Raw genomic sequence first — 24996 nt, 5'->3', positions numbered from 1 at the left:
TCAGGGCCCAAGAAGAAAAGCTATTATCCAAGATGAAAGCTGCCCAAACGATGAACCAGTTCTGCCAATGGTTTTGACGTTACCTTGCTTAATCAGCCCTTGAGATGCTGGACTGGCCGACGGAGCAGGCATCTTCCCTTTCGAAAGCTCAGGGGTCCCCGGCCTGGGAGGCCTGCAAATAAGAACAATTATCCAAAACTGAGCATGTAAAAAAAAAATCAGGAGATATAAGTTAATTCTTCAGATTTAACGCTTGTAAATATTGGGTGTCTCCTCTCTACTTAGACGTCTTGGATACTCCTTCCTGCCTTGTCGTTTGTTTTCGTTCTCTCCCTGACCTCTGTCTTTCCCCCCCCCCAAAGGCTGCGGACATCCCCCCTCTTCTAAGCCGCATTATATCCCTTCTCCCAGCTGTTAATTTGGCATTCCATGCAGGCCCCTTGCCCACAGCAGGTGTGACCCTAGTAGGTTTTTGATATTGTGTGGAAGGAATTCATCTTTAAAACCAGGCAAACACACACACGGAATGTTCCTTTAAAAAGAAGAGTTTGTTTTTAGACCTCACTTCTGTCTACCTTACGGAATCCCCGAGTGGCTTACAATTGCTCTTTTCCCCTTCACCCCACCACAGACACCTTGTGAGGTGGGTGGGGATGAGAAGAGTTCTGAGAGAGTTGTGACTGGCCCAAGGTCACCTAGATTAGTGGTCCCCAATCTTTCTCAGGTCAGGGACCACATCCGAGGTGAGGGGAGAGCTGACGGCCCAGGTGCTGCGAAAACGCGCACATGCAGTTGCCACACTTGTGCGTTTTCGCCAATAGGTGGCGCTAACGCGCATGTGCGGCAACTGCACGTGAGCGTTTTCGCCACCAGGGGGCGCTAACGCGCATGCGCAGCAACTACCGTGGTCTTTGTGGCCCGCCACCGGGCCGCAGACCGGGGGTTGATGACCCCTGACCTAGATGGCTTCATGCGAAGGAGGAGTGGGGAATCAAACCCAGTTCCCCAGATTAGAGTCCACCACTTTTAACCACTACTCCAGCCTAGCTTAAAAGGCATTGAGATCTGTCCCAGTGTCTGACTTGTATTCTATAAAGAATGACTTGTATTCTATAAAGAAAGAGTATTTCTATCAGGGGCAATTCCTGCTGCTAACTTTCTTCCACTGTAGAACTCCCCTGTTGTTTGGTCTACCACAGGCATTCTCAACTTTTTTACCGCTGAGAAACCCCTGAAACATTCTTAAGGCTTTGAAAGCCTCCAGATGTGCTGCAGTCATGCAAAACATGGTTGGGAAGCATAGCCCACACAGGGCTCCTCCCCTTCCTGCCCCTTCCAGGCCTATCATTGGCCATATATATTAAAAAATTAATTAACTCCCTTCTATTCTGGAAACCCTTCCAAGGGCTGTCAAGAAACCCAAGAGTTTCACGAAACCCTGGTCTACCAACTCCAAGGAAAACGATTTCAGGCAAAGGGATTCAATGGCCCATGGCAGTAGGGGATGGATGAAAGGCCCTTCTTCCACTTGTGGATTTCATAGGATACAATCCAATAACCCCAAGTTCTGTGAATAAGCCTAAATTCGATGAATAAATCTATTCACAAACACAACTTCCACCTACTTGAAACGTAACATCTTAAAGATTCTGGAGGAAATGACATTCCTAAATGGAGTTCAGTTACATACACTTAGAATTTCATTACTTTTGATGCCACCGGACTGTCTTTCAAGATCACAGGGAAGACTGGGGAAAATCAAATTGGACTGCTGGTGCACAGCTTAATAACAGCCATGCTATGAATGGGCAAAAATATACTATAAAGGAGGGGTAGACAACCTGTGGTCCTCCAGATGCCCTTGGACTACAATTCCCATGAGCCCCTGCCAGCAAACCCTGGCAGGGGCTCATGTGAATTGTAGCCCATTGACATCTGGAGGACCGCAGGTTGACTATAAAGGGCACGGTGCAGTTAAAAAGAGAACATTACATTGCTTCTCCAAGCTACCTGATTGGTCCCTTCTTCATATGATCCCCGATAAACGTTGCGTTTGTCATACTCATCAAGGTGTTCGCCAAGGAAATGATGGAGAGGAGGTGCTGAGTCGTTACCGCACGCGATATGCCGTACGTGCCCCTGACGTGCCCCTCCGTGAGGGCTAAAGACTTCCCTACGTCGGCATCAGTAGATGGCACCTTGCCTATAGGCTGATTGTAGCCCGGAAGCATCAGAGACATGTGGCCTCCCCTCGAAAGCAAGCCAAAGGAGACCGAACAATGGGGCTTCAGCATCCCCAGGCGTTCGCTGCAAAGCTCATCCAGGACGCCATTCAAGCCCCAGGCGTGGAGGCACGACATAAACAGCTTCGCCGTGTCCATGGTGAGGTTGTATTCTAAAAGAGTTAACGGCTTAGATTTGCTAGACCGATACTCGGGGTCGCCGTCTTCCCTCCTCTGCCTGGCTTCTTCGTCTTCCTCGTCCTCATCGAGAAGATGCTCTTTTATGTTCTCTTTGATTGTCTCCTTGACCTGTTGGAACAGGACGGCTGCTCGTTTGCCAGCCAGGAAGGAGCCCCCTTTGTCAGAACTGCCAGATGCTTTCTGCAAATTCTCGGGGGAAATAAGTGCTGTGTTCGGCCTGGAGGCTTCTTCGGTGAGGAGCTGAATAATCAGAGCTTCCACATCAAAGAAGAGCACGTGGACATCTGGGTCCGTTAAGTTCGTCTTGAGGGCTTGCACCATCAGAGAATTGTGGGAGTATTTAGGCAAGTTTCCCTGCGACAGAATAAGGAAATAAAATGATGGCTTTGGGTTTATTTGCTGGATTTATGCACGACACGGACACATCTGAAAAATTAAAAGCTGCATTCATTTTTTTTAAAGCGAAATAAGGAAGTTTGGCAAATACGGTACGAACCCGTTTAAATATGCAGACAAAGCAGAAACAAAGATATTTTAAGATATGTGGCCGTTGAAAGACAGCGTAGAAACCAAGGGTGCTTATTTCTACCAAGGAGGGCAGAGTGAACGCAGGCTGCATTGATGCAGGATACTGGGATACACGGCTTTAAATACAATTATAAAATAAATCTAAACTACACATGCAATAAACTAAAGTCCTTCTAATTTCCATGATTACATAGAAATTCAAACCGCCAAAGCAGCACTTAACTGTGTTCAATCATTATTTCCCCGTATCTTTGTAACCTGGGACAAATATTCACCTATTGGGGTATTTACCCTATAAACTAAGAGCCTCTTGTGGCGCAGAGTGGTAAGGCAGCAGACATGCAGTCTGAAAGCTCTGCCCATGAGGCTGGGAGTTCGATCCCAGCAGCCGGCTCAAGGTTGACTCAGCCTTCCATCCTTCTGAGGTCGGAAAAATGAGTACCCAGCTTGCTGGGGGGGTAAATGGTAATGACTGGGGAAGGCACTGGCAAACCACCCCGTATTAAGTCTGCCATGAAAACGCTGGAGGGCGTCACCCCAAGGGTCAGACATGACCCGGTGCTTGCACAGGGGATACCTTTACCTTTACCCTATAAACTATTGGGGTGTTTACCCTGCCATGTTTTAATATGACAGCAATGCTCCTATAGCCTCTATCCATATATACATCAATGTTAACAACTGGAAGGATTACATCAGTCCCTCTAAAGCAGGGTCACGCGAGAGCTCCCCAGGGTGTTACGTGGCCTTTCTCAGAAGTTCAGATGGCTCCTGATGTCAGCAGACATCACTGGAGTCCACTTCCCCTGTTGCTCTGCAGGCCTCGTCTCTTTTTCCACAATGGAAACGGTAAATGATCGATTGGCTGGCTCCTGCATCTTGCTTCCACACCCACTTCTCTGAAGGGGCATGTTACCACTTCTGGAATTCCTTGAAGCTTGAAAAAAAATATTTCAGGGGTTCCACCAAGGTCAAAAGGTGGGAAAAGGTTGCTCGAAAGAGCTGTATATACAGCTATACAAATAACAAGAGAAATATCTTCCCTACCCACGACACAAAACATCAGCAGTATTGTGTACCCTGTGTAGTAGCACTGTACAACTGAACTAAGTCTTCAAGATAAAACAGAAACTTTGATAATGTCTCAAGATATCTCAAGATAGTTAACGATGCAGTCCAGTGTACAGTTGCCCATGTTTAAGTCCAGTGAAAATCAATGGGCGTAGAGTGAAAGTCCAACATATTAAGTTCATGGAAGTCAACACACACAGAATACAAAATCTGTGCCACTAGGACTGCCTGCTTTCATATGAATCTACTCCACTATGGCAACTTGAGAAAGGTCCTTCTCCATCGTGGCACCAACATTCTGGAACTCTGTTCCCATCCTAACAATGTCTTTAACCAGCAGGTGAAGAGCTTTATGCTTTATCTGGCATACCAATAATAGTATCGGAGCTTCTTCTAGCGCTGTTTCTAACTGAATTTTATAATTTTAACTATAATGTTAATGGTTTAAATGTTTCTAATGTTCGCTGCCTTGTGGACCCTGACTGGATGGAATGGCAGCATAAAAATATCCTTACCACTTTGTGGCTCTAATATTTGGAAAGAGCGCTCCTGGGCGGAGCGTGTCCAGACTCGGTTTCCTGTGTCTGGCCTCTGTTTCTGGCCGGACACATTCCACGGGCCATCCCTAATTGGGCTGGCCCCTAGTGAGCCCGTCCTCACAAGCTGGCCGCGTACTGCATTGGGGTGCTTGCCACCAGACGCAGCCTCACTGCCGATGGAGACGGACCTCCAGCGTCCTGCCACAATTGCTGCTCACCACCACCACAGCCACGGAAGGGGATGGCCGGCCTTGGGGTGGCCATCCTCCTGCTCGATGGGGCCATCCGCCACCTATGCACCAACAAGGTATGGAGGCTCCACTGGCAGGCCAGGATCCAGCCTAGTGCCCATTGCCTCCTCTGCAATGGGCTTTCTTGCTAGTTTTTAAAATAAAATAAGAATGAAGGCACATACACAGCCATAAATACCCCCAAATGATTGGTAAAACCAAACAGATATGGCTAGTTTCTTTGAGACTTGTTTTTAAAAATCGTTGAGTCAATCCCCTGCTCAGACCCTTGGAAAGATATGGAGGCAAAATTATCCATATCGGAAAGGTGTTTGAAGCCCATTTTTGAACTTCAGGAAGTGAAAAGTAGGGTATATATAAAAAAAAACAGCTCCCTTCTTCACATATCAGCCCTTATGTGTCCTCCCTTGTCACTGACAAATGTTGTAAAAGCACCTGGAGAAATTATGATGGAGCTGGCAGGGGCTCATGGGAATTGTAGTCCATGGACATCTGGAAGACCACAGGTTGACTACCCCTGGTATAGCCCATCTGTTTGGCATGCTTACCAAGCCCAGAACAGTAACAGATGAAAAAGACTTAGCTGATACAAGGCAATGAACAGTGAACGAATCAGCATGATCACCTGAAGACCTGGATCTGCCTTCTCCTAAATCCTATTCTGGGTCTATCAAGGTCAGTATTGTCTGCTCTGACTGCCAACAGCTGTCCTGGGTCTCAGGCAGAGATCTTCCTGGTGTTTTTAACTGGAGATGCTGGGGATTGAACCTGGGACTTTTTGTATGCTAGGTGGACACGCTATCACTCAGCCAAATGCTCTCCTCTCACAACTGATCTGGACTGAGAGGCAGGTTTTAGCTTGTTTCTTTTATTAATGTTTTGGAGCTGTTAATGGCATTAACGTGTGTATACGCGTCTTCTTCAGGCAGCGTCCTGGGAGAAAATTTCAAAAGTGGAATTGTTCTTTCTGTTGCAGCGGGAAGGGGGAACTTATTTTCATTTCATGTTCTCTCAAATGCTATCAGACTAGCCTGCCAACTGTTTTTGTTGTGTGTTTTTTTTTTAACAAAACCAAACCATACTCTATTTCTTGTATATGCCACTCTGCCTCGGGAAGCTCAGAGCCCCTTACACTGAGCTATCAGTCGAACAGACTGTGTTACAAGTACTGACTTTCTTTACTGGTAAGGCTGAAAAAAAAGGGATTTCTAATTCCCAGGTATAGCATCCAGTGTTTAGGTTCCCAGATCACTAAGTAACTAGATCAGCCTTCCTCAACTTTTTGACTGCTGAGAAACCCTTGAATCATCCTTCAGGCTTCGAGAAACCCCAGAAGTGGCACGATCGTGCAGAATATGGTTGGGAAGCAGAGCTGTGGACACGCCCACCCAGGGCCCCTCCCCTTCCCACCCTCTCCAGGCCGATCATTGGCCATTTTGGGAGGAGAGGCGGGTTGGGTCAACATGACCATATATGGTCATATATAACCTGATAAATGTTTAACACAAAAAACATAGATAAAATTAATTAACCCCCAGACATTTAGGAAACCATCCCGGGACTGTCAAGAAATGTTTCTCACACATGGGGAGCGGTCCAGGAAAAAACCTTCATAGTAGGGGTGCCCACATTTTGAACTGCCCTTCTTAGGCGGAGCTATGGTTGCAACTTCCAACAAAAGGTGTTTCAGTTCAAAGCAGCATTTATCCACTACAGCAGTGGTCCCCAACCTTTTTATCACCAGGGTCCGGTCAATGCTTGACAATTTTACGGAGGCCCGGGGGGGGGGGTAGTCTTTTGCTGAGGGATGTTGCTGCCTGAGCCCCTGCTCCACTTGCTTTCCCTCCGGCGCCCCTGACTCCGGCGCCCCCGCCACCCGCTGAAGGGCGCTGCCAGCAGCAGCTGCGCAGTGCCACGCTGAGAGGGAGCCCCAGCCATGGCGGCTGCTGGGAAGCACCAAAGGTGAGCCGGTGGCAGAGTGGCAGGGCAGCCCCCGAGGCAGCAGCCAGGGAGGAGGACAAGGAGAAGCTGCAGCCCAGTACCGACTGATCCACGGACCTGTCCCGGTCACCGGACCGGGGGTTGGGGACCACTGCACTACAGGCTTTCCCATGTTTCCTGCTTATTGCAACCTGCTTTCCATCCTGGTTATGGGTTTACACTGTCTTTGGTGCTGCTGCTGGACCTCCTGATGGCTTTGGCCACCGTGTGACACAGAGTGCTGATGCGCCATTGGTCTGATGACTTCTCTCATGTTCCTACCTTGTGAGTGCAGAGGTTTAGCATGACCGCTAGTCTTGTGCAAGTATTTGATAACAACATTATAGATTTTTAAAAACTCGTATGCATGCTCGTTGAGATGCTTATGCAAGTACAAAGAATGGGATCAAATAAGTTTTAATATCACACTCAGAAAGAAGAAGATGGAGGAGACAATACAGTTCTACTCATTTAATTAATGACAATCCTGTCATAAGAAGACGAGGAGAGGAGCTGGTTCTTAGATGTCGCTTTTCTCTACCCGAAGGAGTCTCAAAGCGGCTTACATTCGCCTTCCATTTCCTCTCCCACAACAGACACCCTGTGAGGTGGGTGAGACCGAGAGAGCCCTGATATTCCTGCTCAGTCAGAACAGTTTTATCAGTGCTGTGGTGAGCCCAAGGTCACCCAGCTGGTTGCATGTGGGGGAGCGTGGAATCAAACCCGGCTTGCCAGATTAGAAGTCCGCACTCCTAACCACTACACCAAGCTGGCTCTCTGATAACTGAGATGCAAGACAAATAAGGGAATTTAACACAGACAATGTGTAAGATATGACAGGAATAGGAACCATTATTTTGCCTTACATAATAACAGGATAGTATCCTATACTCTTAAACAAATATTATATGCAGATGCCTACAATTCCAAAATACTGGTGCTGGCTACAATTCCAAAATATGGCGCAAGGCATTTACCTTTTTCTAAAGCAACACAGGGATCTAAATGTGCAACACATTTCTGGATGCGAACACAATGTGCTTTTTAGTAACACCCTCCTTTGTGCACCAATTATTTTCAAAATGTGCATTTGTGTCATATTCAAGAGAACCGTTTTCACCAAATAAGACAGCTGCACTAACGAGCCGGTTCGTTGCAAAATACCATTAAAAAGTATATTTTTATCCTTAAATTTCTTATCCTGTTTAATCAACTGGATGTTTAGCCAACTGGAATGAAATGTAAGACTGCACATTTATGCTGGAAATATATGATGGGCTAACTGATTCATATAACCACCCTGCACGCAGGATCACACATATGTACCATTGATTTTAGTGGGACATAAAGAAATCTATATTTCTGGAAGCAGGCTTGAGGCTGCAGCACAGAGGAAAACATGACACAGTTCAAAATCAACGCTAAAGGTAAACCCCATGAGGAGAAAATATGAATCTGCAAGCAAAAATGGATCTCTGCTGCCCTCTGCTGTCCTGTTAAAAAGGAAGAAGCCCCCAAACAAAACCCAAAGTTCTCGACATAATTTTTACATATGAGCGCTTCCCTCCTTAATCGTTGTGGTGTACTTAAGATGGTTCTGGGACATCTAATTGGCGTTTTCATTGGCTGGTGTTTATATGAGATGGGGCTAGCATTACTCCTTTTGTTCTTTTGTTCCTGCAAAAAGGAGCTCTTCCGCCAGGCATTTGGTTGAGACCAGACACAACCAACAGCGAATGAAGGGCCCCCGCTCCACCCCCCGCTGCCCCCCTCTCCCCACCTTCCTCCCAGAACTCCACCAGAGCGCTCTGGACCTGTTCTGGTATTGCACTGTTGCATCATACTATTTTATTATATTGTTATACTGTTATATTACTCTGTTATATTGTTACAACCACTGTTATTAATTACTGTACGTTTTTTTAATGAAGACTGTTTCATGTATTGTTGACTAGTTTAATGTAAACCGCCCTGAGCCTTCGGGGAGGGCGGTATATAAATCTAAATAAATAAAAATTAAATTAAATTAAGTCCCTGAAGAGTGAGAAGAGGAAGAGTTGGTTCTTATATGTTACTTTTATCTACCTGAAGAAGTCTCAAAGTGGCTTTCAATCGCCTTCCCTTTCCTCTCCCCATAACAGACAGCCTGTGAAGGAGGTGAGCCTGAGAGAGCCCTGATATTACTGAAGAAGAAGAAGAGTTGGTTCTTATATGCTGCTTTTCTCTACCCGAAGGAGTCTCAAAGCGGCTTACGTTTGCCTTCCCTTTCCTCTCCCCACAACAGACCCCCTGTGAGGTGGGTGAGGCTGAGAGAGCCCTGATATCACTGCTCAGTCAGAACAGCTTTATCAGTGCCGTGGCGAGCCCAAGGTCACCCAAGCTGGCTACATGTGGGGGAGCAGGGAATCAAACCCAGCTTGTCAGAAGACGCTCCTAACCACTACAACCAAGCTGTACACCAAGAGATACAATAATCACATAAGACAAATAGTTTTCAGTCTCCTGCATACAGTAAAGAGGGGGGGGGGAGAGAAGGTTCTGCACCAAGGCTATCCCAACAGGGATCCCCCCCCCCCAAACACACACAGAGAAGCCTGATTTTGTGGCTTGAATTAATGATATAAAAAAAATAAAAACTCTGGTAGGCTTACTCTGTTCTGTTTCCATCAGTCAGGGGCAAGAGTATAATGCTTGTGCACCACTGAAATCCCACCCCCACCTCTCGTTACTGGAATGTTTCATATACGCCCACTCTTGTCTTTCAATTTCCAGGATACCCCGGGGCATTAATCCACACATTCAAGCTTAGCCTTTACAGGCTAGAAAATTGATTTTTCAAAAAAAAAAAAATTGAATGCTGAGTGCCTCAGAATGTTGGGATCTCTGCTAGGCTCCATATTCCAGCATCCATGCATCACCATGACCGTTTATGCACTGGAGATTTCATGCCAGGCTGCAGGCTGGAGTTTTAGTCGTGGCAGGTTGCTCCACCTCTTCCTGTACCCACATGGGGGAGCATTTGGCCTGGTACATCTCATCCGCCCCTGATCTGTGCTCCTGCACAGGAGCTGGGGCAGTGAAGTTCTCAGTGCATAAACGGTCCATCGGAAAGCTCCCGCTGAAGAAGCTCTATCAACTGAGGAAGCTCTATCAGTCCCCTGGCTTCCATTGATACCGACATGCTGTTGATGTCCGCGTTCTGTTCCATCTACTATTGAGTCAAACTTCTGAAGAAACCCCGTTTTACCCTTGCCATGCTTAGAAGAAAAAGGAGAGTTGGTTTTTATACCAGCTTTTCACTGCCCAAAGGAGTCTCAAAGAGGCTTACGGTTGACTTCCCTTTCCTCTCCCCGCAACAGACACCCTGTGAGGTGGGTGAGGCTGAGAGAGCTGCTGACAGGACGGCTCGGTCAGAACAGCCCAATCAGGGCTGTGATGAGCCAAAGGTCACCCAGCTGGCTGCATGTGGATGAGCACAGAATCAAACCTGGCTTGCCAGATTAGAAGCTGCCACTCTTAACCACTACATCATGCTGGTTCATTAACCATTGTAAACAGGGGACAACGCTTAAATTCCAAAATGGGAGACACCAGACACATAAGATACTAATTCTAAGAAAATAAATAAATGAAAATAATTCTTCCCCTGCTAAAGCAAAGGTTGGATACACACTTTTCTTGGATGCTTTAGGATGCTTAGGGCTAATCCTGAGTTGAGCAGGGGGTTGGACTAGATGGCCTGTATGGCCCCTTCCAACTCTAGGATTCTATGATTCTATGATTCTAAGGTGGAATTGGTGAGCTAGATTTTCTGGATGAAATTAATTCAAAAGAAATTCCGTCTACACATCAGGAAGAAATTCCTGACAGTTAAGAGCGATTTCTCAATGGAACAGGCTTCCTCGGGAGGTGGTGGGTTCTCCATCTTTGGAGATTTTTAAACAGAGGCTGGAGAGCCATCTGACGGAGAGGCTGATTCTGTGAAGGTTCAAGGGGGTGGCAGATTACAGTAATGAGCGATAGGGTTGTGAGTGTCCTGCATAGTGCAGGGGGTTGTACTAGATGACCCAGGAGACCCTTTCCAACTCTATGATTCTGTGATTCTATGATTCTATGTGTGTAAACACAGCTCACATCTCTTTGGAACTCAAGGTGGGAGGGGGAACTGCTGCAATGAAATTACTCTTCTTGAGTGGTTTGGCTGAGAATCTGCAGAACAGAAACATGGGTTAACCTCATGATGTTCTGGGGGGGGGGAGTGATGATTTGAGCTGGGTGGTGATCCGGGTAGTCTCAGATCAGAACAGTATCAGGATGTCAGCCATAAACATTGAAAACTCATCCTCTGTATAGTGGCTGTGGCTGAGAGCACTCAAATAGTAAGGTTACAAGTGTTGAAGTACAAGACGTAAGTGAAGAGTTAAAATCTTCACGAGTGTAATATAATATAAGGGATTTAAGTTGTCTGTTACTTACTATTTTTCCCTTTCTTTTGTTTTTTTAAGAAAAAAACTGAAAGAAAAAAAATCTTCACTAGGCAGAGAGCTTGAGCAACAGACTGCTCCAAGCATTCTGACAGTCCAGCAACAGCTGAGAGGGAATTGATATAATAGGGAGATTCTTCTGAGTCTGAGTCTGATTCTGTCAGAACCTGCATCTAAGGAAACATATCTGTGTTTAGCTGAAAATCAGCTCTGAAGAGTCTACTAAAGGCTGAAAACTAATCTACACAGTGTCTGGAAAGCTGGGACAGATATTTTGGCAGAGGGCAATTGGACAGGGAGATGATACTCCTAATTCAGGCCAAAAGGAGAGGGGGGGCTCATTCTCAAGAGAGAAGGAAGAACCCTGCCCAGTGAAAAAAAGGAAATCAGGTGTGAGGATTTCCTTAGATATGAGGAGGGGGCTTCCTTCAGATTTGTTAGAAAGGAAAATTTGAGGGTACTAGCAGAAGGATACCTGCCTTCTAGAAATCACAGGAATTCAGTGAACCTCAATAAACAAAAACGACAAAAGAGAAAAACATGTTTTTGGACAAACAGAAATAAAAAAATTCTCAGTTGTAAAGAAACCTCAAGATCTAAGCTAAAGGTTTTAAAAACTCTCAAAAAGCCTGCAACAAAGAACTGCTAGCTGTATTGTAGCAGATTTGTATTTTTAAAATTTTGATTCCTAATTCCAACAACTCTTTACCTCTCTGTAAAACAAAATTGTTTGTTTGTTGGTTGTTAACAATGCCTCAGTGCTATTTTGAAAAGGGTTCTCTATACCTTCCCCAAAAGTTCCAGGGCTGAATAAAGCCAAAAGATCTGCTGGTGACAGGTGGGACAGTAAGCTTCATTGTATTATAAAGAAACCACGCTATAGAGGCAGCTGACATAGAATAACATTTCATTTTGGAGGCAAAAATTTACCTCAGGGCAGGGGAGTGTGTGGGGGTCCGTCATAGCAAAAATCCAGCGATTAGAACTTATCGCTAGAGTCCCATGATCTAGGTCAGTGGATCTCAACCTTCCTAATGCCGTGACCCTTTAATACAGTTCCTCGTGTTGTGGTGACCCCCAGCTATAAAATTATGCAAGTGTTCTTTCACAGAAATTAAACTGAAACTGACCAATGGCGTAAAGATCCATTGTCCATGATTGTATATGAATTGTTTTTTTCCTGGGGTTTCTCAGTTCAGTTCTGCCTCTTGTCCCATGATGCCGACATCGCTCTTTTCTGCTGCTCTAGACAGACGAATGCTCTATCTCAATCTACCCCGCAAAGCTGTTGTGTGGATGGCGCCCCCCCCCCCCGCCCCCTGGCCAATCTGCTTGTCCTGCCACGACCCCTTGTGAAAGGGTTGTTCGACCCCCAGGTTGGGAACCACTGATCTAGTTAGAAGACATAATGGTGCAGGAAGCTAATGAAGATACCAATTTGTTGGCTAGTCTGAAAGGGAGATTGAAGATAGAAATGCAAAAGCTAACATGGAACAGGACAGAAATGCAATATGCTAACATGCAAACCGCAAATATATTAACTATCCCCCGCACAGCAGCTTAGCTATAAGACATGTGAGGCTCACACTTTCCGTTTTTAGGGGGAAAAATGATTCTGATCATCTGAATTATTGATCTTTATCCTTACCGAGATGCAGCTTTTGTGCCAATGCACATCTGCACAGGCGCAATCTGCTGCATGTAATCAAAATGCAGACAAATTGGAAGAGATGAGCTCTTCCACGAAGGATCTCTCTGTCCTTTCTTACTGAAAATTCTTAGAACACACACTTGGCAAACACATCCGATCGCATCAATTCTACACTAAAAGCAGCACAAGGGCGGATGAATAAATACGGAGAAAGAAAGAAGCAGACAAAGCTTGGTAATTAACTCTGCAAAGCGGAGGGATCAAATGACTCTTCTTGCAACTGAGAAAGAATCTCACCCCTCACTTTGGAGTGGAAGAGAGTCACAGGATCCAAGCCCTTTCGTTCAGCACAAAGAAGGCCCTTTGTAAGTTGCCTTTTAAATAACGAGTTACCCAAAGTTGTTGTTGTTGTTATTGTTATTATTAAACTTTTATACCGCCGTTCCCTTAGGCTCACAGCGGTTTACACGATAAAAATTACAATAAAACCCATTAAAACCAATTCACACTCTCAATGTTAGGCAACAGGCGAGAGCACTAACTAACCCCACTAACCCGTCCCCCATGAGCCTCTTGTGGCGCAGAGTGGTAAGGCAGCGATATGCTGCCTGAAGCTGTCTGCCCATGAGGTTGGGAGTTCAATCCCAGCAGCCGGCTCAAGGTTGACTCAGCCTTCCATCCTTCCGAGGTCGGTAAAATGAGTACCCAGCTTGCTGGGGGGTGAACGGTAATGACTGGGGAAGGCACTGGCAAACCACCCCGTATTGAGTCTGCCATGAAAACGCTGGAGGGCGTCACCCCAAGGGTCAGACATGACTCGGTGCTTGCACAGGGGATACCTTTACCTTTACCTTTTTAACCCGTCCCCCAAACTGCCCCACGTTAGCCAGGCGACATCAGGTTGCTAATATGGGAGCGAGGCAATCAGATCATTCAGATGAACCCAGGGAGCCCAGATCTAATGTCGGGACCGCCCGACATTAAAATCATAAAGTGAATTGCACAAAGTTGCTTGTGCAATTCACTTTATGATTTTAAGCCGAGGCTCTGTAGCTCCTGAGTTGGCCTCGTTTTAGAGAACCAAAGGAAAACTGGGCTGGCCTCAGCACCTCATGCCACTGTATGACAGAATCCAAATACCGTTGCAAACGTATCTGGAAGACGCTGGTGTGTGAAGTTTTAATCGTTCAGCCGGGTTGAAAATCTCTCATAAATAAGCTATGCTCAACTCTGTACTGAAGCCAGGGCCATTAGAGATGGAGTCTCATCTCGGTTTTTGTTTTCTTCCCCGAGATGAGACTCTGCTACTCAAGAGTGGTGAGGAGAATTCCCAGTGCAAGGAAAGTGGCGAGGAAGATCCCGAGTGGCCCTGCTCGAATAAATTTTTCATGAAGGACCTCTGCACGCAGCTCTGCTTTTATCCCTGCTCCTTTTCTGAGCCGAGCAACAATAACTGTAGCTGAAAGCCATACTTGGGAGGAGACGCTCATATCCTCGTCGTTATCAGTCCCCTAAAATGATTGTTTCCTTATGTATGAATTTGAGTTTATAAAACAAAGCATAACTAATGTGAATACTCCTCTCAGCAAAGCACCGGGGGAGGAGGGAGGGATCAGCCGGCATATAAAAATACAGCTGTTATAGGCATGTTCTAATTAGCTGTATCCAGCAAATTTTAAATCTTCTCTAGTTAACCAAATGAGCCTCTTGTGGAGCAGAGTGGTAAGGCAGCAGACATGCAGTCTGAAAGCTCTGCCCATGAGGATGGGAGTTCGATCCCAGCAGCCGGATCAAGGTCGACTCAGCCTTCCATCCTTCCTAGGTCAGTAAAATGAGTACCCAGCTTGCTTGCTGGGGGGTAAACGGTAATGACTGGGGAAGGCACTGGCAAACCACCCTGTATTGAGTCTGCCATGAAAACGCTAGAGGGCCTCACCCCAAGGGTGATAAGTTCTAAAAGAAACTCCCTTAATACAGCCTTGCTAAGGGTATGGAAACGGTTCACTACAGCAGGGCTGGCCAAACTGTGGCTTTCCAGATGTCCATGGACAACAATTCCCATGAGCACAATGCTGGCTCATGGGAATTGTAGTCAATGGACAACTGGAGAGCCACAGTTAGATCACTCCTGGCTCCGGGCATCCTAAACTTCCTTCAACCAATCAAATGTGCAAAGATCTTCAGAAACCCTCCATTTATTTCAACCACAGCTATAATTATCAACTTAACCAGCCTTTCTCAACTTCTTTACTGTTGAGAGACTCCTGAAACATTCCACAGCAAAGAGGTATAAATATTTGCTTCACAGCTTAGATACTGAACTCACCAGGAAGAGTAAGCAAGTTTAACCTTGTATTTTATGTGCCCTCAAGTTGCTTCCAACTTACGCTGACCCTATAAATGGATGACCTCCACAATGTCCTCTTGTTAACAGCCTTGCTTAGGCCTCACAAGCTGAATCCTGTGGCTTCTTCTGTTGAGTCCATCCATCTCATGGTGGAGTTTCCTCTTGTCCTCCTGCCTTAAACTCTTCCTGGCATATTTGCCTTTTCCACTCCTTGACTTTAATGAACGGCCACAATTCATTAGGAAGGGCAACTCATAAACCACTGAACTTCGGGCAAAATCTGTACTACCCCCTAAACTGCCAACTATGATAATTCTGCCCTAATTCTGAGAGTTGTGCACCCACAGTAGACAGCTGGCAGCTGCTACCCCCCCACCACCACCCAGGGGGGACGCGGCCAGCACAAGGACTGCCTTCCTCCCTCCCCCAAAATGCTAACAAACATTTCACCAGATAGGAGTGTTTGGTATAAAAACAACCCTTACTTTGTCAGATGAATCGGAAGCCAAGAGATTGGTGGCAAGGGTCTGAAGCTTCTGATGGGCCATGTTCTTCAAAGCAGCCAGGCTCCGCCTGGTCATGGCCTGTTTTAAGTTAACAGCAGGGTGGCTAAGGGAATCCACAGCAGCAGGCACAGCCTCATCACACGCATTCAGGATCTCGACCGCTGTAATCCCCATTACACAGCGGTCGAGTGCACCTTGAAAGAAGGAAGGGGAGAAACTGGTTGACAAGGAAACAAATACAGTTTTTTTCTATGGAACCGCCTGCTTAGCGAGTTGCACCAACTTTTAGCTGATTAAAAGTTCTCTCCCATGTTAGGACCATTAAAAATGCAGCTGCAAACCCGGAAGCAGCCTGAAATGGAAGAAAAAAAAGACCTTGTTGCACCATAAAGTATTTCCATGAGGGGGTTGTGGCTTAGTGGTAGAGCAACTGCTTGGCATGCAGAAGATACCAGGTTCTATCCCCAGCATTTCCAGTTAAGGATCAGGGTTCAAGTGATGGGAAAGACCTGAAACTCTGGAGAGCTCCTGCCAGGCTCTATAGACTCTGACAGACTAGGGAACGGTTCAGTATAGGGCCCCAGGCAACGTCCTTCTTCAACAGACATGGTTCTTACCTCTTTAATAGCCTTTGAGATGCTGGTTAAGTCTACAATGACACTTACTGCTGTGGCGGACAGTAAATAGTTAATGCTGCAACCTGGCCTGAGAACCCTGAGTGACAAGGGATTCAAATGGGATTCGTCAGTTGAGAAATCCAGAAGTGGCAGTTGACAGTTAAGAATTGACAGTTGATTGGGAACGAAGGCTAAGCGAGGGAGAAGATCAAGAAGGATCCCCATTCACGTCTGAGGGAACTAGCGCTTCGAAGCTTACGCTTGTGCATTTAAGCAGAGCCTACCAAAAAACCTTTCTGCTCAAGTTTTAAAGACCTATCTGAATAACAGACATAGTTATTTGTTTGTGCTTTTTACACTCCTGACCTTACCAGTATCCATTTGCCAGACGTATACCGATCCGTCGGAACATCCAACCACGAGGTAATCATCCGACGGCCTCCATTTTATCACTTGAACTGGAAATAGATGCCGGGAAGCTAGCATGATGCATTTCTTCTCTCGTAAACTCAGAAGTCCTACCGAGTGGTCACTGGCCACGGAGCACACACAGTGCTGGACTCGTGACTGGAAAGGAAAGGGAAAAAAAAGAAGCACCTCAAACATCTGAGGAGTCATGCTGGGTCAGGCCAATGGCCCATCTAGTCCAACACTCTGTGTTACACAGTAGCCAAAGCCCAGAGTCTACCAGTGGGGCCAGAACTCCCAGAGCCCTCCCACTGTTGCCCCCCCCCAAGAACCGTACCCCAGACAGAATGCTCCACGTATATACTGTGGCTAATAGGCACTTATGAACCTGTGCTCCATATGTTTATCCAATCTCCCCTTGAAGCTGTCTGTGCTTGTAACCGTCACAACATCCTGCGGCAGTGAATTCCTCCTGTTAACAACCCTCTGGGTGAAGAAGTGCTTTCTTTTGTCTGCTCTAAGCCAACGGCCCATTAATTTCATCGATTTCTTGTATTGTGAGAAAGGGAGAAAAGGACTTCTTTCTCTACCTTCCCTATCCCACGCATAAGTTTGTAAGCCTCTGTCATGCCACCCCTCAATCATCATTAGGGTTGTGTGCTCCACTGCAGTGTGGCCGCTTTGGCAATCATCAAAGCCCGAGGCGGCCAGCGCTGCAGTACTGAGGGGATGGGTGGCGGTGGCAGACCAGCTGGCGCCCGCATGCAGATACAGAGCTCTGCGCCTGCATGCGGGCACTGGGTGGTGTGCGGGCGCCACCCCTCCCCTCCGCACCCCCCTTCCTGGACACACTGTGCAAGAATCCCAAAGGGGTTTGGAGACTTTTTGGTGGGGACTCCTGTTGTAACACGGCTTGATTTCCAGATCAACAGAATCACAATAACAGAAAGGGCAGCACAATTCTGGATGGACTGTATCGGTCGTTATTAGAGAAGCCGTCATCATCATCACCATCACCATCACCATCATCTTCTTCTTCATCTTCATCATCATCATCATCATCTTCATCATCATTTTCATAATCTTCATCATTTTCATCATCTTCATCATCATCTTCATCTTCTTCATCATCTTCATCATCATCTTCATCATCATTTTCATCATCTTCATCATTTTCATCATCTTCATCATCATCTTCTTCTTCTTCTTATTATTATTATTATTAATCACCTCCCCCCAAAAGCTCAAGGCGAGTTACAATATTAGTAAAAACACAATAAAACCCCCTGAACAGACATAAAAACAACAGTACAAATATACTCAACAGTACAAATACACTCAACCTCCCCTTGGGGATGAAATATGGCGGTAAAACACAACCCTTACTAACTACCATCCCTGAAAAACCATTCTAGAGGGAAGGGAGAACAGAGGGCGCTGTTGAAATTTGCTACTGCCTGCAGCTCATTATCTTTCATGGCCAACTTACACTGCAGTTTTCTGGAGGCACTAAAAGTTGTGTGATTTCTCCACCGTGCACGCAGAAGATATGCTTCATTTCCCCAGAGAAGATGTCCCAGATAATGACGGAAAAGTCTACACCGCCCGAGACCAAGTATCTCTGGTCATAGCGAGAGGAGACCTGGTGAGGATACAGCAAACACGTGACTTTGTTCCGATGACCCCGCAGAGTTCTGTGGGGGGGCCAACCTGCAAAATGAGGGTGTGGGTGAAACATACACAGTCTGCATGAAGACAGTATAAACAGTTTCAATTTTTTGGGGAGTAGCAAGAACGTGACAATAAGTCAGGATGAACCAATCATGCAAAAGAAGATTTCTTGCCCTTCCCTGGATACCCTGTATCTCCAGACTTATTTATCCAGTTTCTATGTCGCTCCTCCTGGAGGGCTCTGAGGGGAGGGATTATTTTCTGTTGCCCCAGAAAGTCGGACCAGAACCAATGGATTGAAATTAAATCAAAAAGAGTTTTCAGCTAAGCAGCAGGAAGAATTTTTCTGATGCTTAGGGCGTGTCTCAGTGGAAGGTGCCTCCTCCCCAGGAAGTAGGAGGGCTCTCCTTAGGAGGTTTCACAGCCGAGACTAGAGGGCCATGTGACGGCAGTACGGATTCCGTGAAAGCAGGCAGAGCTCAAGAGAGAGGGCAGGAAGGGATGAGCCCATGCTCAGTTCTTGTGGCCCTTTCTCATGACCAGAATAATGTTGGAGTCAACTTGGGGGTCAAGAAGGAATTCTCCTCCAAGCCGGATTTTTGCTTTCCTCTGGCCACAGAGTTCTCCCCAACTCTGACAGTTGCTCTAGTTGGGAGTCAAGGTAAAGGTATCCCCTGTGCAAGCACCGAGTCATGTCTGACCCTTGGGGTGACGCCCTCCAGCGTTTTCATGGCAGACTCAATACGGGGTGGTTTGCCAGTGCCTTCCCCAGTCATGACCGTTTACCCCCCAGCAAGCTGGGTACTCATTTTACCGACCTCGGAAGGATGGAAGGCTGAGTCAACCTTGAGCCGGCTGCTGGGATCGAACTCCCAGCCTCATGGGCAGACAGCTTCAGACAGCATTTCTGCTGCCTTACCACTCTGCGCCACAAGAGGCTCTTTTTTCTAGTTGGGAGAGTTAGGGGCAATTGTGAATTTCCTGCATTGCACGTGGGGTTGGACTACAGGGATAGTCAACCTGTGGTCCTCCAGATGGTCATGGACTACAATTCCCATGAGCCCCTGCCAGCGTTTGCTGGCAGGGGCTCATGGGAATTGCAGTACATGAACATCTGGAGGACCACAGGTTGACTACCCCTGGACTAGAGGACCATCAAGGTTCCTTTCCAGCTCTATATTTCTATGAAACAAGAAGACACTCCCTGCCGCAACTCGTACAATCACAATTTAATTTTAAAAGAACGCTGGCGTTTCCTTCAAATGCCGCCTGAATAAGAATGCCAATACGGAGAGCCGTGACACGAGGCATGACACAGAATGTGTGCAATGGACAGACGATACCCCATGACCTCACGCACCTCTCCTGCGCACGTGTTCGTCTTGCAAGAGCTGAACTACGGCCGTCTGGGTCGCGGGTACGATGACGATGCTTCCGTCCTCCCGGCCGCAAACCAAGCGTCCGTGCGCGGGGATGTAAACGCTGGCGGTCACTTTAAGGGGCTCGTCACTGTGGGGCATGAAGCTCAGCTGGTCGATAATGCCGGCAGGGCGGGGGACGAGTTTGTTGAAAGCTTCTTGCAGAGAAGTGGAGGTGGTTATTTTTAATCCTGCTTTTAAAAAGAAAGCACACCACAGAGAATGGCTGGAGCAACGAAAATTATTGCAGAGCTTTTAACAGGATTTGATTTCAACAGTGCAAGGTTTAAAAAAAAAAAGGCCCACACCTGGTTGCCTATCATAAATAAGAACTGCGTGTAAGCAGCCAGTACAGGAAGTGTGTGTGTGTGTGTGTGTGTGTGTGTGTGTTAGGTCCCTCTCCCACACCTTTTAGGCCAGTTACCTAATACAGGTAGACGGACCTACCTGAGACAGTAACAATATCTGGACTCATAACTTTTGAAAGCTTTTCAAAAAGCAAACACGCACAAACAAAACCTCTTTGCGAAATCATTTAAATGACACGGTTAAGAATTCTATTACCAGATTTAAAACTTGACAATTAAAAGAAACCCATGGTTATAAGGAACAAGGGGGAGAAACAGAATGGAAGACTCTCTTATTAAACTAAAACTTAACTCGAAAAGAGACATGAAAGAAAAAGAAACAATCTTAAATAGAAAGACAACGCTATCTTGAGTGAGCGATGTTACTGCAGATCCCGAAGTTCTATCCTCACATTTCAGTCTGACCAGGACTTTTCATTCCCGGGATTCTTCCAATTCACTAAAACTATTCATTCCACTTGTTTCAGGGGGAGCTTTACTTCAAAGAGAAGCCCAGTGAGGCATAAGGGAGCGAGAAAGAGAGAGATGGAGCTCACACTGCTAAAAGTTTAACTGCTATGGCCACTTGGAGTATTCATTCAGCCATTTGTAACACCGTGGGACAAAAGGAATTTCCCTACCACACAGGAGGAACTTGCAAATGCAGGAGTACAAGAGTGTGCTTGTTATCATTCCCCATTCCTCCATGGACCAACTGTACACAAAACCCTCACTGTACAATTCATGCATTTGATGAAGTAAATCCATGTTGGGGTTTGCCAGCTCCGGGTTGAGAAATACCTGGAGATTTTTGGGGGGATGGAACCTGAGGGAGGCGGGGTTTGGGGAGGGAGGGAACCTCAGTGGGGTATAATGCCATAGAGTCCAGCTCAGTTGTAACAATGGGAGATCTCCACCCACCACCGTCCTTGTCCATGTAAGCTTATCGTGAAACCCTAGTCCTTGCCCATGGAAGTTCTTACAGCAATACTTTTGTTTGTCGTTGACTTTTCATGTGGACGGTTTTGCTACTAGGGTTCCCAGGATCCCCCTGGCCACCAGTTAAGGGCGGTAAGGTGGCCAGGTGCAGATTGGGAAACCCTTGGAGATTTCAGGAGGAAGTTTGGGGAGGACAGACCTCCAGTGGGGCACAATGTCATAGAGTCCACCCTCCACGTTTTCTCCAGGGGAACTGACCTCTGTAGTCCAGATAACAGATCCAGACTGGATCCCCCAGTCTCACCTGGAGACAGGCATCCCTATTGGCTACAGACCAAGATCTCTCCTCTGAGATTTACTAACTTCACTGCTTTTTTGAATCGACATTTTCTTCTTCGAAAGCACAAACATTAACAAGTCTTCAGGATTGCCACCACCCTTAGGAAGCACTGGTAAGAGACATGCCCAATTAGAGAAATGCAAACCAATACACTTTGAAGGTGCTACCTTCTGTCATCTCTTGCTGGTCGAGCGTATCTGGGACGCTCCAGATGCTGAGCCTGCCCGATGAGTCTCCCTGGATAAGCAATTTATGGAAACACTCCCTGCGGCCATAGAAGAACCGAGTAACGGGAGGGCAGATTAAGACCTGCAAAAGAAAGAGGCATAAAAACAAGATCAGGTGGCAAGCGACAAACAGTCCCAAGTTTTGAGTTAGATTTCCGCCATGGCTTGCCTCTGTTGAGGCAGTGACTTAGAGCAGTGGTCCCCAACCTTTTTGAGGCTGGGGACCGGCGGCAGCAGGGAGGGCGATTGCCCGGCTGCGCATGTGTGTCTGCGCCATGCGCAGCCGAATTTGCGCATGCGCGGCACTTTCATGCATGCGCACATGTGCAAAAGTGTCATGCACGCGCGATTTTGGCCGTGCATGCGCAATGCGCGTGTGCGGCCCTGCTTCCCTCTCCCCCCCTCCCACAGTAAGAAGCTTCCCGGGCCGTAAGCTTGCGGCCTGGGAAGTTTTTTACTGCGGGGGGAGCGGCGGGGAGAGGGAGCCGTGGCCCGGTGGTTGGGGACCACTAACTTAGAGCACCCTTTCTTGACTTTTTTTGTGTGTGAGAAACCCCTGAAAGATTCTTCAGGCTTCAAGAAACCCCAGGAGTGGCACAATCCTATAGAATATGATTGGGAAGCCTAGCTGTGGACCCAGGGCCCCTCCCCTCCCCATCCCCTCCAGGCCCATCATTGGCCATTTTGGGAGGGATGGGCGGGCTAACACGACCATATATAGTCATATCACCTAATAAATGTTTAAGGAAGAGAGACCAGTCTTTTGCAACACTGAAGAGCTCAAGGCATTTGCGGCAGAAGTTCCTGGACTAAGAGTGCTGGGAAAGATCCCCTGCCTGAGAGCCTGAAGGGCTCCTCCCAGTTAACAGACCCAATAATGGGTTAAACAGACAAATGATCTCACTTATCCTAAAGCACCTCCCCATATATTCCCCGCCAAGGCTGTCCAAACCCCAGCCCCCTTCCGATGCCTGCTACGGCCACTCAAGAGCTCCCAGTAGCCCTCTCCTCCTTCAGAGCCCTGAGCCAGCACAGAATGTCCCCTTACCTGTTTGTCCGGTTTCATGACCACGCTGTCCACCACGCAATGGAGCTGAGGAGGGTTTAGGTTTTCAACCACTTTCCCGACATCACTGCGAAAGGTATCGCTGGCCGGCAAGCAGCTAGGAGGGGGGACAGAAAGAAGAAAAGCACATCACAATGGCACAGGCAACTACCCCAAATGATGGCTTGGCACAGAGTTAGGGAGGGCCAGAGGCTCCCCTTGTTTGCGTGAATTAACATAGAGTTCCACTTGGATGCATGAGGAAGGCACACGTGACTATCGGCACCAATTATAGGCTAAAAAAGAAAGGTTGGTAGCCAAAGGACTACACTGTCTCTGCCTGCCTGCCTGCCTGCCAAGTGCTGTCAAGCTGCTTCTGACTTAAGGCAGTCTTCATGAATCAATGAGCCTCTTGTGGCACAGAGTGGTAAGGCAGCAAACATGCGGTCTGAAGCTGTCTGTCCATGAGGCTGGGAGTTCGATCCCAGCAGCCAGCTCAAGGTTGACTCAGCCTTCCATCCTTCCGAGGTTGGAAAAATGAGTACCCAGCTTGCTTACTGGGGGGTAAATGGTAATGACTGGGGAAGGCACTGGCAAACCACCCCGTATTGAGTCTGCCATGAAAACGCTAGAGGGCATCACCCCAAGGGTCAGACATGACCCGGTGCTTGCACAGGGGATGCCTTTACCTTTACTTTATGAATCAATGACCCCCCAAACATCCTATTATTGGCAGCCTTGCTCACGTCATGCAACCCAAGGGCAGTGGCTTCCTTGATTCACTCCATCTCATCTTGGGTCTTTCTCTTTTCCTGCCACCTTCATCCTTTCCCAGACGCGTCGCCTTTTCCAGTGACTAGTCTTCTCGTGATGTGACCAGAGTACCATAGCCTCAGTTTAGTCTTTTTAGCTTCTGGGGAGTGTTCAAGCTTGACCTGCCTTTTTGGCACTCCACAGCATCTGTAAACCTCTCCATTGTCCAACCTTCCCGTCCATACGTAATGACGGAGAATGTTAGGGTATGAATTGTCTTGATTTTTGTGACCTGCAACATGTCCTTACACTTAAGGATTTTGTCTAGCTCCTAAAGACAGCGTGGCGGAGTGGTTAAGAGTGGTGACTTTTAATCTGGCGAGCCGAGTTTGATTCCCCACTCCTCCACATACAGCCCACTGGGTGATCTTGGGCCTGTCACACTCCTGGTAGAGCCCCACCTACATTACAGGGTGTCTGCTGTGGGGAGAGGAAAGGGAAGGGGATTGTAAGCCGCTCTGAGACTCCTTTGGGTAGAGAAAAGCAGCATATAAAAACCAACTCTTCTTTTACACTGCAGAAATTCTTGTTTGTCTCCAAGGAGCTCCTGGACTCAAATCCTGTTGTTCTACTGCAGACCAACATTCTCTTTAACCAAGATTAGATCTCTCAAGAAAAAACAAAACACCAACTCTCTCTGTGCTGGGTGCTTAACATGGATCAAGCATTTCAAAGTTAAACCTCTAACTTTCCTCCCTATTGTACGTAAGGCCACATACCTGGCGGGCAGTTTGTAGATAAAGCTCTGGCCGTCTTCTGTCCATATGATCACTTTGTCTGCCGATACAAAATCACCTCCTGTCCAGGTCTGCCCATTCTCGGTGGGGACCGAGCACAACAGGGAATAATCTCCAGCATCAAACACCTAATGAAAGAAAGATTTACAGCACGGAATTGTTGTGTCATAAAGCGGGTCAGAATTGGTCGTGGAAAGCACCACATAACTTGTTCAGAATATCTTAAAAGAGCAAAGGAGATAAGCTAATCATATAAATACAATCTTAAATGGCAAACTCTTCCAGCAATCCACTTAACATAGGTTCTTGAATCTTAAAAAGAAGAAGAGTTGGGTTATATGCCCCATTTTCTCTACCCAAAGGAGTCTCAAATCACCTTCAGTCTCCTTCCCTGCCTCTCCCAACATTTATTTGTTTACTGTATAGCATGTGTGTAATAGACAAGAGACATTTGAAGGCGGTTTCCCACCACCTGACTCATGTCATCACCCTGGAATTCCTTGGAAGTCGTCCTTCCAGGTGTTCGCTGGAGCTGACCCTGCTTAGCTTCCTAAATCTGACAGACAGGGCTTCTCTGGGCTATCCAGGTCAGGTCTTCCCTACAGCAGAAGAGGAAGAGGAGGAAGAAGAGGAGGAAGAGAAAGAAAAAGAACT

The 24996-nt window shown here is 47.0% G+C and overlaps 1 protein-coding gene across 6 annotated transcripts in view; it reads right to left on the bottom strand.

Moving 5' to 3' along the window:
• WDR7 (WD repeat domain 7) overlaps positions 1-24996 on the bottom strand; it is a 250905-nt gene that overhangs the window by 193347 nt on the left and 32562 nt on the right. For 4 of the 6 annotated variants that reach the window (XM_077346857.1, XM_077346856.1, XM_077346858.1 and 1 more), the window contains 9 exons: positions 24325-24470; positions 22796-22910; positions 21688-21829; positions 19837-20088; positions 18295-18515; positions 16769-16964; positions 15760-15974; positions 2011-2777; positions 84-172 (listed from right to left, as the gene is read on the bottom strand). In XM_077346857.1, coding sequence (XP_077202972.1) covers positions 84-172; positions 2011-2777; positions 15760-15974; positions 16769-16964; positions 18295-18515; positions 19837-20088; positions 21688-21829; positions 22796-22910; positions 24325-24470 — 2143 coding nt within the window. The remainder of the gene's footprint in view (positions 1-83; positions 173-2010; positions 2778-15759; positions 15975-16768; positions 16965-18294; positions 18516-19836; positions 20089-21687; positions 21830-22795; positions 22911-24324; positions 24471-24996) is intronic. The other 2 variants (XM_077346855.1, XM_077346859.1) reach the window with 1 other exon arrangement.

The sequence above is a fragment of the Paroedura picta genome, chromosome 7, assembly GCF_049243985.1.
Source record: "Paroedura picta isolate Pp20150507F chromosome 7, Ppicta_v3.0, whole genome shotgun sequence".
NCBI classification, from domain to species: Eukaryota; Metazoa; Chordata; class Lepidosauria; order Squamata; family Gekkonidae; genus Paroedura; species Paroedura picta.
The sequence above is the reverse complement of the archived record's forward strand: the minus strand, read 5'-3'. Positions and strand labels throughout refer to the sequence as shown.